This window comes from Impatiens glandulifera, chromosome 2 (assembly GCF_907164915.1).
Source record: "Impatiens glandulifera chromosome 2, dImpGla2.1, whole genome shotgun sequence".
Lineage (NCBI taxonomy): Eukaryota > Viridiplantae > Streptophyta > Magnoliopsida > Ericales > Balsaminaceae > Impatiens > Impatiens glandulifera.
Window position 1 is genome coordinate 67819907 of NC_061863.1, and position 13419 is coordinate 67833325.

At 34.2% G+C, this 13419-nt stretch overlaps 2 protein-coding genes across 8 annotated transcripts; one reads left to right on the forward strand and one right to left on the reverse strand.

Moving 5' to 3' along the window:
- Positions 1-6225, forward strand: LOC124926880 (ubiquitin-like-specific protease 1D). Of its 7 annotated transcripts, none has more exons than XM_047467190.1 (14): positions 1-450; positions 539-611; positions 689-813; positions 900-1108; positions 2151-2199; positions 2959-3038; positions 3131-3163; positions 3256-3351; positions 3463-3565; positions 3918-4012; positions 4631-4753; positions 5432-5546; positions 5640-5747; positions 5850-6225. In XM_047467190.1, the coding sequence occupies exons 1-14, from the start codon at positions 112-114 to the stop codon at positions 6072-6074; spliced, it is 1773 nt and encodes a 590-aa protein (XP_047323146.1). In that variant the 5' UTR covers positions 1-111; the 3' UTR covers positions 6075-6225. The 7 variants fall into 7 exon arrangements, with proteins under 7 accessions (XP_047323146.1, XP_047323148.1, XP_047323149.1 ...); XM_047467192.1 differs by having other exon boundaries at positions 704-813; XM_047467193.1 differs by having other exon boundaries at positions 539-608; positions 704-813.
- Positions 6226-6900: 675 nt separating this feature from the next.
- On the reverse strand, positions 6901-13371 carry LOC124927912 (deoxynucleoside triphosphate triphosphohydrolase SAMHD1 homolog). The gene is made up of 19 exons (XM_047468418.1): positions 12998-13371; positions 12292-12329; positions 12169-12191; positions 11706-11812; positions 11565-11616; positions 11402-11486; positions 11040-11130; positions 10346-10384; positions 10168-10235; positions 9883-9945; positions 9317-9372; positions 9160-9233; positions 9000-9092; positions 8800-8901; positions 8413-8493; positions 8244-8335; positions 8115-8130; positions 7395-7505; positions 6901-7280 (listed from the first exon to the last, which is right to left on the reverse strand). The coding sequence occupies exons 1-19, from the start codon at positions 13130-13132 to the stop codon at positions 7170-7172; spliced, it is 1437 nt and encodes a 478-aa protein (XP_047324374.1). The 5' UTR covers positions 13133-13371; the 3' UTR covers positions 6901-7169.
- Positions 13372-13419: the final 48 nt, after the last annotated feature.

The following is a 13419-nucleotide window of genomic DNA, read 5'->3' on the forward strand; positions in this document are numbered from 1 at the left end:
ATACTACAAAGAAAGAAAGAAAGATAGAAATAGCAGCAGCTGAGCTGCGCAGTTGAGAGAGAAAGAGAGATATGTAAAAGTAAGTAAGTAGATAGAGATAGATAGATACATATGGAAGAAGAGCGAGCGAAGAAAAAGGGGCTTCAAGTTGTAATTGACTGGGAAAAGATTTTATCCAACGGAGATGCTGATGATGATGAACCTCTTCCCACGCTAATTGTTTCCGGAAAACAACAACAACAACAACAACACAGTCCCATGGCATGTGATCGGAATCACCAGCTACTTCAGGACGACGAAACTAGGCGTATGGAGGACTCTAAGCTCGACGAGGCAATCGAAAGGTGCAGGTCCACCATCGAAACCCTAAAACTCCCCGACGGTGGAGCAAAGCTCAAGCTCAGACTCAAGCTTCTCCAGGACGAGAAGGACCGCCGGAAACTACAAAAGGTTTCTTCTGCTCTGCTCTGCTCGCCCCTTTTTTCTAGGGTACAACAAATTCCTTTTTTTTTATATATATATTTTCTTTTCTCACCAGGATATCGTTGTTAGAGGCAATAATAAAAAACCTTTGGAAATTCCAACTTCAAACCATCACCATCCAAGTAGTAGTGAGACTCCCTCAGTCCCCATTTACTTCATCTTTTTCTTTCTCCTTTCTATGTATTGCCAATCAATCAATTTCTAGATTCTAATTCTCTAGGTACATCATTAGAGTTAGATGTTCCAAGACAACAACAACATACTTCATCCACCCTACCACCACCTCCCAGGTCTTCCTTTGCCGCACATTTCACCCGCAAATTGGACCATGTAAACTAAACTGCCTTCCACTTTTATCTACTTCTTACAACTGCATCAATTACTTTACTTCAAATCTTTTTCATTCTCTTTTTTAGGAGGAATGCAGGACAATAGATGCTTATCAAACAGGTGCACATCTTCTGACTCGATGCCAACTGGGAGGAGATCAAACTAGTACTTCATCAACTAGGAAATCTCCATTTCAGTGTCCTACAGCACTTTCTGCAAATATAGCTAGTAGATGCAATGGCAACCGCCGACCTCAAGATTCTTCGGAAAAGTTATCCACCTCTGTCTTTAAAAGGTACATATAACATCTACAAACAACAACTGTATGGACTTTCTTCACTTCAAGCATAGGTCAACCATTCATACAAATGGAACTCACTGCTGATCTCACATTACCACTCCTTGTTCTCACAGATAGATACAAATTAAGGGCCGCAAATTCTCATGTGGGAAATCAATCATCACATAGATAATGAAACTATACATCTTGACACTTGAAACTTTCACTCACTTTTATGTAGACTTTATATTCACTTATGTCACCTTCTTCATTGCCTATACATAATGCTTAAGTTTGGTTAATTTTTTAAAAGATGTCATCTTTTACTACAATAATATTCATTGTGATATATGGTCTAATTAATTTCTGGCTAATACATTATCATCATTATGTTGATATGGGCTCTCCATCTGCTCTACCTAATGGAATATGGCTTCCCCAGAGCTTACATAATTTCATTGATTTGGCACCTCAATGCCAGCTCTTCACCACCTGGGGGCTGTAGTATCTGTCCCAAAAGCTTCTCTTTCCTGATTTAAACAAATCATACTTCATAAATTAGTCAACATGTAGCTAGAAGTAGGTCTCTTATCTATATGAGTTTAGCACATGATCTTTGTTTATTTAGCTTGAAATACGTGGATACTATATTTGGTGGAGCTGTATCTCATGGATAACTGCATGAGCACCAAATTCTTGGAATTCTTATATATACAAGCAATATACTAGGATGACCAAGGAACAAGATGAAAGAGAACCATAACATTCATTCTCTACTTTGTCACTTCACTTTTATGCATGTGCTCTTGAATATGGTAAGCAGTATGTTAACATAAAGTTAATGTGAAGAACCGAAGGAAGAGTTTTCACATAAACATGAAATATCATATATACATTATCGGATGACAAAAATAATATCTGAACTTTTTATAAATTTATTTTCATTTTGGAGTTTAGGATAGCACTTAGCTTTCCTTATTGCACTTCATCTTTCTGGTAAAATATGTGGACTTGATAACAGTTCAATGCTGATTTGCTATGTTGTTTTCACTGCTAGGAAGAAGAATTCTGAAGTTAAGCTCTTGAAAGATAAGAAACCCAGGAATGTGAGTGCTGTCTTTTCTTCCATATACCTCTTTCTCTAACCTCCAAATTATTTAAATGACTATTTTCTGCTGGTTCTTTTTGTTTCTGCTATAACTTATTGATTTAAATTTTTAGTGACTTAATGCATACACACATCAAGGTTCTGAGGCATTCTGTGATTGTGCCTTTATCTGACCTTTAGTTTCTTGAAAAATATGCATCGATGATTCTCAAATAAAACTAGAGACGTAGTCTAGGGGTTCAATTTTATTCTAAAGTGAGAAGTAATTCGCAAATTAAACTAATTGGGATCAAAGATACTAGTAATCTATAAGAAGAAAAATTGTAAAGGGGACAACAACTTATCTTAATAATTTCTGTCATAAATTGAAGTTGCTATTCTCTAGATTCAATGCCAAAAATTTAATAATTTTGAGTTCAATTGATTTTCTCAGTTTTTGACTATTGCACCTGGGATTGATAGACATGCTCTTAGGATGCATAATTATTTTCTATGGAACAATGGTGTGACTTGTGCCTGTTTCCAGGGATTTACTAAAGTTCATAGGGAAAAAACGAATAAAGAACTAATGTAGGAAATTTTATCACATCGATGTTTACGAGAGAAATGGTTGAATTAAATAAGCAACTCCTACTAAACCTACCAACCAAATCCTTCTATATAGAGCTATAAATTTTTTCTTTTTTTCACAAGCTTACTTCCATATATATTGCTTATTGTCATTTGGAAACCAAAATTTGCTAGTCTTTTATAACAGGGACAAACAGTTGTCTTAGTGGATGAAGAGGAACCTCAACTAGAGCAGTCGGCAAAAGATGATGATAAAATGGATGTCAGGTATGTAAATTTTTTTATTTTGTTTTTACTTTGGCTAAATGTTGTTTTATGGTCAGCACTTGTACAAATCAAGAATTTTTATTGTTTTACAGCTTGAAAGAGAGAAATATTTATTATCCGACCAGGTATAGCATATTGTAGAAACAGCTTGCCTTTCATCCAACAAATCATCTTTGCTAAGCCTATTATGCTCATTCTACTACCATCTTCTTGACAGAGATGATCCAGAATCTGTAGAAATTCGTTACTCAGATATGGCATGCCTAGCACCGGCAGCTTTTTTATCTTCGTCTATTATGAATTTCTATATTCGGTAATAGAATTGGACTTTGATATTCAAATGAAAATTGACACTATTATCTGGATATATTTCTGCTGAGATAAATATAATGGTATTAATAGAATGAATCTGTGTTTTGTATAGATACCTACAAACACTAATTTCTCCAACAGCTGGGCCAAAGTATGATTTTCATTTTTTCAACACCTACTTCTACAAGAAGCTCAAAGCGGCAGTATTAAATCAGGTATTCTCTTATGGGACTCTTCCACGTACTATATCTAGTAGCTGCAACTGAAATCTTTACCTATATCTGCTTGAGATAGCAATTTGAACGTCCTTGTTTAAGGTAAAATACTAGATAATAAAATAGTTAAAAGAGGTCACACGTTTAATACTTTTACGAACCATGTTTGCATGATCAGAAGTAGCCTTTCCAACAACTTTATTAATACAAAGTTTAACATTTAATAAAAAAAAAAGGTAAAAGAGGTCACATGTCCTTGTGTCTTTCAGAATCCATTTTGTTGAATTCTTCCCCTTATTCCATATTAACAAGTGGTTCATTATTTGTCTTTTTCATATTGATCTAAGGATAGGCTGACCAGGAAAAAGCATTTGTCAAGTTAAGAAGATGGTGGAAAGGTGTCAACATATTTATGAAATCTTACATACTTATTCCAATACATGAAGAGTAAGTGCCACGCCCCAATCCTAATCCCAATCTTCTTTACCAAAAGCGTTACAATAATAAATGAATATTAAATAACTGCAAGTCAAAACCTATTATAAAAATATGGAAACGAATCCCCTTAATAGGAAGGTTTCGTTTACAGGATATTTGATTGCAAATTTGGTATTAATTATGAGATGTGATTTGATTTATTTAGTACCTTTTTTTTATGAGAGAATATGTGTACATAAGGTAGCCTACCAATGTATATTTTTAGTCTTTCAAAATAATACAGAAAAGTTAGACAAGTTGCCCGCATCCAATTCTCCTCTCTTGGCTTGCTGATACACAAAACCTATATATTCCTTCTTTGGCAGAAACTTCATGATATCAGAACATTATTCTGCCAAAATGATATTGTTCGAGCAACCTCAGGTTGAACAAAACAACCAAACAAACCTTGTTCGACCTGTTACACTTGAACTAGTGATACTCCTACAATAAACTGTCACTCTAAAAAAAAATGTTAATGCCCGCTGCTCCCATTTGTGGTCCATCTTGCGTCATAACACTAACATGAAATCATTTGTTCATAACTGCCATGAATGCCTCCTTATCTTTGGTGCTTTTCTTGTCTAGCCTACATTGGAGCTTGGTCATTATATGCATCCTTGACAAGGAAGACGAATCTGGACCAATCATACTTCATTTGGATTCTCTAGGGTTGCATTTTAGCAGCTCCATTTGCAGCAATATTAAATTGTAAGAAGTGTTTTTCAGCATTGCCTCTTTCTCCTTTTTAAAATCAATTGTGTATGATCCAGCAATATTTAAGAATCTTGAACTTAAGAGGTTGAGCTCTCAAGTTCGCTACCCACTGAAGCGGAATAACTTCTTAGATGTATTACCACATCCCCAAGGATTAGGCCCACTTTTTACGGGTCAGTGGAACTTTTTTGCTCAAAATCTCGATTCAAGTAGTCATTTATTGCAATGGCCTTCCAGATTTCCACCTTGTATGAAATTGGTAAGCTAGGAAACCTAATCCAAGCTATGATTCTTTGAATACGGGTGAGAATTATGGCAACCAAGGCTTTTTATTTCAACCAAAAAACTTCTTACATCAAAGCCAATCCAGTGAACCCACCATTTTAATGAAGTAAAGTAAAAAACCAAACATTTGTTACGAAGATAAATAGATATACTTAATATTTTGCACCTCGATTGAAGTCACTACTCCAAGAAAACAAAAGAACAAAAATATATTTTTAGTATGTCTTTAAGAAATTGTGGTTTCAAATTCAAGGCGAGGGGTCATCAGGGTGGGATGTTGTGCTAGACTCTAACAGGAAAGTTTTTGAAAATGTGTGTAATATAGTAGCTAGCCTGAACTAATCTCCCTATAGATTTCAAAAGTAACTTTTGGCCAAATTTCTGCAGTTTCCTAAGAGAAGAATGGAAATGTCTGAATCAAGGAGAAGCTCCTCTAGATCTTCCTATCCTAGACCGAATATGGAAATATCTTCCTCGAAGAATTGAGGAAAAACCCATTGCAGTAAGTGCCTTGAGAATTGGCCACACCGTTTTCTTAATTTCTTTTTATTTTTGTGGTTAATATTTATATAGTTTGAATCTGAAAACCTACTAGGTACCACAACAAAGGAATGACTATGATTGTGGTCTTTTTGTTCTTTACTTCATGGAGCGATTAATTGATGATGCCCCGCAAAGATTGAGAAAGAAAGATTTGGCTATGGTATTGCTGCTGCTACTACACTCTCTATTTATTCTTAATGAATCATCAGACCTTTTTTATTTATGGATATAACATAATATACTCCACCATTTTTGTTGGTAGTTTGGTAAAAAATGGTTCAGACCAGAAGAAGCTTCTGGATTGAGGACGAAAATAAAGAAACTACTTTTGGAACAATTCCAGTTACAGGACGACAGCAGCAACAACAACAACATCGTAGATAGTTTGGATAATAAGGAGCCTTCTACTTCTACTTCCACTTCCACATCACCATTATTAACTGTTATAGAGGATGATGGCAATGATCATACAGTAGGAAATAGATAGCTGAACCAGATTTTTTAATTTTTTTTGTTTCCTTTTTTCTTTTAGGTATAGCTAGCTACTAGCTAATCAAATGCCTAATTTTCTATAAAACTTGTAGTAACTTGAATGATCGATTATTAATATTTTGATAAAAGGCTGGGGGTGTGAAGATTATGGGGGAGACCTCACCACATTGTTAAATACTGTTAGTTGTCAAATATGCCATCCATCGCAATTGTGAATTGTTTGACAATGGCAATATAGGTAAAGTTAATTATTATTTTATTTTTTTTGTTTGAACTTGCTTTGAAAGAAATGTTAGTTTTTTTATTGACACCTCCGGTTGGCTATCTCTTCATTTTTTAATTTTTATTTTTTATAATCTATTTCTCAGTTCATGAAATTACTTATAAATAAATAAACTTGAAGGCTTATATTTTAATTTTATATTCAATATAGTTATTTTGTAAGCCTTGGTATATTTTAATTACAATTATCTACTAGCTAGCAATCTAGCGCTGCTTTATGTAGCAGATATAATTACATTGAGTCGATCTAAAATTATCTCTCATAGAATTTAACAAATTCAAAAAGTCAGCTAAAAATGAAAACAAAATTGCAACTACGCTTAGTCCATATATTTATAGGAGGGGGAGGATTAGATACCAAGTTGGGACCAAGCAACTCAAAAGTTGCTACTAGGACATGACCCACAAAATCAGGAGAACCCCACCACATATTATTATTGTTCAAAGTTTTGTTGCCAGTTGACAATACATGATGTGCAGATTTGTCTTCCATCATCATACACATACACATACATACAATACACCTTTTGAACATATTCTTTTAAAAGAGGATGAGAATGAGAATGTAATACTAATAATTTCCCAACAAAACTGCCCAGAATTCAAAATTGGCAGAGCAGCTACTACTTGAATTCCAAAAACATACCCATCTGTGTAGTTTGGTCAATGGGGAGAAGGATAGAGGGATTTACCAAAAAAGTATCTATCCATCAATCTTATCATGTATATATTTAGTTTGCACATGTCAGTATATATATATATATAGGCCCCCCCCAAGGGCTATCATCATCAAGCATCGCCATAACAGTCAGTAATTGGATCGACGACGCCTCTTCTTTTCCGGTGTTTCATGTACTTGGGTTTTCACCCCATATGTCTTCAACTGGAAATTCTCAAAGGCCTCAGAGACAGCTACAACCTGCACTCTCGTTTTATAATAACAAGCCAACTATTATATTTCATTTTTCTATATTTTCTGCCTATTTATGGGGAAATTTATAATTAACAGAAAAATAATGTTGAGAAAACAGACCAATTCTGGCTTCTTGGAGTAAACTCTGACAATCATGTCTTGATAAGATCCTGGCAACAGGTGACTGATACGGTCATCCTGGATACTGAATTTCTCGGTGCTGTCATAATCCTGCTCCAACAAAGAATGTGATTTCAGCTTCAGCAATTAATAATAATAATAATAATAAAGGAGGCATACTACCTAAAGTATGGGGATTTGGAGGTTGTTTGATCCGGGCTTATCTTTAAATTTATATTGTTTTTTTATAGAACATGATTTATTTTATCTATATGTAAAATTGATAACTTCTTAGCAAGAAAACAAAATTTGAAAACACAATAAAGCTATCTTCATCTCTGAAGAGAGCAAGCAACAGGTAGGCTGCTCTCGAGCTCATAAAAAACTCCCAGCCAGATACATACATCCAAAACCTTTAGAAAATATGAGAAAGATAAACCTTTGATTCTATCATGATTGAGTCTTTTCTGAAACCTATTGTTCAATGAAAAAGTAGTTTGTTTTGGTCAAATACTTAAATATCATTAATATTTTAAAACATTATAAGGAATAAAATAGAGGTAATTCGTATTTTAAAGAATGATTTGATGGAAGAACTAATTGACTGTAAGATATAGGTTATCAAACAAGCCTTGGAACTAACTGATAGTAAGCTCTCCTTTGACCTTAAGAATCAAATAAATAAATAAAATCGTAGGCACAAAGGACATGGTAACATACCTTGAAGAATTTGATTCTACAGAAAGAATAATACACATGCACACCAGAAAACTCATTGTCAGATAAAAAAAAGAAAAAAAAAGACAACTAGACTGCATATTGTTAAATTGTTCTATTAATCAGTAGTACCTTTCAATAGGATTATTTCTTTCCCGGGTCAAGTCAATTTTGACATTAGTGACAGCAATGTCTTCTTCTTTCAGAGTAACACTGCCACTTTTCTGCTTCAAAACTGATGTTAGAAATTGTACAAACATAAAAGATCTGACATTGTTTAGGATGGTATGTTTCAAAGCACCTGGGAGCAAATGATATCTTTACAAGTGATGTCTTTGAAATATTCCAGCCTTTCTTTTGGAACAGAAAACTCATTGCAGAACTGCAAGAAACAAAATTATTTGGTATCATGATTGAGAAAAATCTACATTTTGTAATGTTTTTCAAAAATCACAATATTCTCTAGAGAATATTATGGATCGTGATATATAAAATAATCTAAATCATGAATTTATACAAAATGAAAAAAGTTGCATCAAGATCTAGAGAACAATCTTTATACCTAGCGAAAAAAAAACACTTTCAGTTTCACTTTGGTGATTTTTTAATGGGATCATGATTGTGAGTAAGATCATAACAAAATAGCAGTTTCAAAATAGGCTCTTGTGGGTCTATTTTTTCCAAGTACCTGGTATAGATCCCTTCTACGAATACGAAGGATTATATCTCTTGCTTCCTTAAGCTCTTGGTTAGGAGAAACTTCAATTGTTTTTATTATTGTGTCATCCAACTGCAAGATTAGAGTTAGTGGAATGAACGTTATGAGCCAATGTTCGATAATGATAAAGAGGACCTGAAATGCTAATGTATATGTAACGCCCACAAAACCTTCCAATATTCAGCTGGATCAGTAATAAAAGACTCAATTTGAAGGTAGTCATTTGCTTTTTCTAGGGCATCCACTATCATGAGTTCTATTGCCTGGGAAAATACAACACCATTAGATTGCACAAGCATCTCGAATAAATGGGTATTGGGGTTTTAGTACCTTGACTTTTGCGTGTGTATAAACTGTCCGGTGTAGATCAGCTCGAGAGGCGAACAGTTTGTGAATGGTTAAATCTGACGAGAGTTTGAGAATAAAGAAAGTCAGTTACTAATGATCTGAAATAAGCAGATGGAAGCCACTTGTACTCCAAACTTACACTCTTTGGCACGATAACATATCTCATCATCAACCACTTTCATTGTCTCTAACAACCTACAAAGGATAACAAAGTATCGAGTTGTTTTGTTACGATAATTTTTTCCTTTTATAATCATCTCAAAAATCTCCATTTGTTGCGCTTGCCAAAAATCACAAAAATTTAAAGCATAATCTGATCATGATAAAGAAAAAAAGAATTATATACCAAATGATACAAATTACACTTTAATTTGGATCATGATCAAGAAAATAATTTATATACCAAATGAAACAATAAAATATAGACTAAGTTGGATCATGATCCAAAAATAATTTGATCACAAGATAAAAAAAAAGAAATTTGAATACAATAAGAAAAAAAATATTTTCAATTAATTTTGGTGATTATCCAATGAGATTGTGGAGATTGTGACAAAATACCCATTTTAAAATAGGCTCAATGTGTTCTTTAAATTTGATTGACACTATGAATGGAAACCAGGAAAGACATAAAGAAGCATACAAGTTCAAAACTTAAGTTTGCTCATTCAGCAATGCTCATTGACAAAAATAGTACTAGCATACCTTTCAAACTGGAAATTGCAACCAAGACCGCATGCCCGAGAGTCACGAACTATGTAATCAAATCTGTCAACATTTTGATCTATGTTTAGCTCAACTCACTTACTTTCAGATGACTGAACCTATAAAGATAATTATGGTTTGTCCATTTTCCAAGAATATTATTGGTCATCTCTAGCCAATATTTATTTCAAAAAGAGTCAACACTACTTATTAAATGATGCACTGAAGTAAAATGTGAAAAGGGAGTTAGAAGCCTCGTAAGTTAAAAAGGGTCAAATGACATACTTGTCTACATCTATTCCATTTCTTCCATTTGCTACAATGTCATATAAGAAACACTTCTCTTTGGATCTCTGCAAGAATCGTCAAAGATAGCAATAAAATACCAAACTTGGGGCTGATTCAAGCAAGGATTGCGTTATATAAACAAGAGACATAATATACTAGGGGTGTTGTAGCTTACCACTGGAAGTCCATTTCCACAGCTAGCAACAATCATTTCCTGATATTAAAAAAAGTAAAAGGAAAATCAAATAATATGCCACTCATTGAAAGAGAATGTCAAAAATTTATGACGGTCAGATGCCAAAAAAATAAGTAGCCATATAACAATGAAAAAACAACTTCGTTTGGTTAATTAGAATTGGAATTGGACAACTCAAATTCTGTTGTTTGGATAAGGACTTAAGAATATGAACTGAAATTAAAATTATAATTCAAATGGATTTAAACGTGTGTAATTTGTTTAGGTGCAATTTCACTCTAATAACCTCTAAATTTCAATTTAAGTATACTCCCGAACAATTCAAGCTAATATCATTCTCCCAAATATTTGTTAATTAGCTGAAAATAGGTATATAGACACTTAAAAGTGAAGAAAATATTTAAGAAAAGCAAATAAATCTCTTTTTCGAAAAAATAAATGACTTCTCCAAAGTAAGAATTAAACTTTAATTCAATGTAATTCTTATAAAATTGGAATCGGGGTTCTAATTCTAATTTTAATTCCAAACATATCCTAGAAGGCAACTGCAGGAATGTGGAAACCCAGCTGAACTAAAACCAGTATCATGTTTAAATGAAATGAAGCCATATTTATTTTTAAATCAATAAAATTGAACTCCGTATACTTAGTTAATCCAGCACAAGATACTGACCTTTGCTTTCTTCAGGGATTCGGGATCAATCTCAATGTGGTGCATATCAACAATATGGTCAATCATCTTCAAGGACATCTCTTCATGAGACCTTAAAAAGTAATCAAGATGAATAATAGTAAACATCTAAGACTAAATGCTACCGCATAAGCGAAAAAGAAAATATCAAAGATTAGGACTCAGCAGGTCATATAAAGTCATTCCTACAAGGAAGCCTGGTGTACATAGATGCATGTCTATATAGAAAATAAAAACACATGTCAAGTGAAGAACATACTTCACAGAAACTACTAGCTTCCAGAAATATGTGTTTCACTTGAAATATACAGTATTCACGATATTAAAAAGCTAGTAAAGATCACCATTTGGATCCATTAAGAACCCTGGGAAGAAACTCTTTCTCAAACATATGACTGTATGGGCCATGACCCACATCATGTAACAAACCTGTTTAAACAAGAAAAAAAAAATGAGACTAGAGACAGTAGATAATAATATACTTTTGTGACTATTACATTTGATTACCAGCAAGTTTTACAGTCTGTATATCAAAACGATCAATTCCTAGCTCTGCCCCCTGAAAGAAAATCAAGAGGATATTTTCTTGAGTAGTTGGATCAGATACATTATAATCCCAATTCATTAACGAACAGATGATAGTCCTACTTGGTATTTTGCTAATCTTTGAATGGCTTCACCAGCTAGCCAATATACCCCAAGTGAGTGTTCAAACCGCGAGTGCACTGCTCCAGGATATACCATGAATGCAACACCTGAATTACATTTAGACTTTGACTAAACTATGTGATATGGAGATCAGACGAAGAAGAATCTTGAGGTAATAAAACAGCATGAAATATGATGACATTTACAGTTGCTATATATTATAAACACCTGATAATCCTTGTTTTCTTTGTGAAGATGCATGAATTTTCATCAGAGGAAACAATCAGAGTTAAAAATAATCCTACTATACTCACCCCCCTGACTTAGAAGAAAAAGTTTGTTGGTAAATGACATGGGAAGCCCTTTGATGAAAATGTAAAATTCATAATTACCGATAGATATTGGAATGTTTAGGTGTGAAAACCTGCAATAAATAAATGTATGTTGAAGAAGCCTTACTTACCGAGTTGCTTGAGATCACGAAGCCTGAAATATGAGGAAGCAAAGAGAAGATGATGAGGTGAATTGCAGCAGGGGTTTGTTTAGCAGAAAGAAAAGCGAAATAAGTTGAAGAGTGCATAGTGACCTCTGAAACTGCTCAGTGTCAACAAACTTCAAGGAAAGCTGCAAATGAAAAACAGTAACCAAAGTATTTATTTAAATAATAATGTTGTTTTCCCAACAACAAATTGACATGCATGAAACTATTATTATTAACAAGGAGGCTTGGTCAACCTTGTGTGTGACTAATTTATATTATTATACCGAGTTTAGGTTAGCAGCATATTATTATATTTATCTAACAAGTAAGAATGGTGGTGATGGAGAATCTAAGCTAAAAAACGTAACTAAGTTATGAGAAGTAGAAGAAAGCAAGGTAGAGGCGGCGTATTGAGCTTAAGAAAAGCATTCAAATCCATTATTAAAGCTGCGTTGTCTCTGTTCTTCTTCTAAGTTTAGGCTATTGTCAAAACGGAGAGCTTAGGAATCTCAACGTGGGAATGGAGAATGCGAAGAGACGTGTGGAGATGGAAGCAAGCAAGCAAGCAAGCAAGAAAATGGTGAAAAACATGGAGAGTGAAGAAATAGAAGGGAGCTGTGAAGAAACAGTTGTGCATAATAAAATAGTTGAGAAGTGGTGGTAAGAGATGCAAAAATAGACAGTGAATGAATGAATATGAATGAATGAATGAATGGATGGTAAAAGGAGAAAGAAGAAAGAAGAAGAAGATAGGGTGTCCGTGAATAGAAAGAGCATAGATAGATAGATAGATAGATAGTTATGAGAGTACCGGATCGAGGTAGATGTTTCCGTGGACATTATCGTGAACAGACTTTGAGAATAGACGCTCCTCCTCTTCCATTGACGACGACGAAGAAATGTAGCTGATGCTCGGAGGAGGTTCGCGGTTGTACCAAGTTCCCATTCAGGTGTTGTTCAAGGAATCCAGAAAATCCAACTTTTTTTTAAATCCGATATGAGAGAGAAAGAGCGCTTTGATTTGATTTGATTTGATGATGAACGACAAATGGACGAACGACGATGAGCAAATTGAGCAAAAGGAAGGATTTGGTGCAGGACGGACGGACGGACTGACGGACTCACTGATGACGATTGATGTGATGCCGCCAGCCAAGCCAAAAAGGAAGAGGAGGAGCAGTATCGTATCGATATTACACTCTCTTGGCGCGTTCGACTGACTGCAAATTATTT

Excerpts from the sequence above, each read along its gene's own strand:
- LOC124926880 (XM_047467190.1), top strand. The coding sequence starts at position 112 with ATGGAAGAAGAGCGAGCGAAGAAAAAGGGGCTTCAAGTTGTAATTGAC. Across the intron at positions 814-899 it reads TCACCCGCAAATTGGACCAT|GAGGAATGCAGGACAATAGA; the intron begins GTAAACTAAACT and ends TCTCTTTTTTAG. Across the intron at positions 1,109-2,150 it reads TCCACCTCTGTCTTTAAAAG|GAAGAAGAATTCTGAAGTTA; the intron begins GTACATATAACA and ends TTTCACTGCTAG.
- LOC124927912 (XM_047468418.1), bottom strand. The coding sequence starts at position 13,132 with ATGGGAACTTGGTACAACCGCGAACCTCCTCCGAGCATCAGCTACATT. Across the intron at positions 12,330-12,997 it reads GAAACATCTACCTCGATCCG|CTTTCCTTGAAGTTTGTTGA; the intron begins GTACTCTCATAA and ends TTTCATTTGCAG. Across the intron at positions 10,236-10,345 it reads GTGGAAATGGACTTCCAGTG|AGATCCAAAGAGAAGTGTTT; the intron begins GTAAGCTACAAC and ends CGATTCTTGCAG.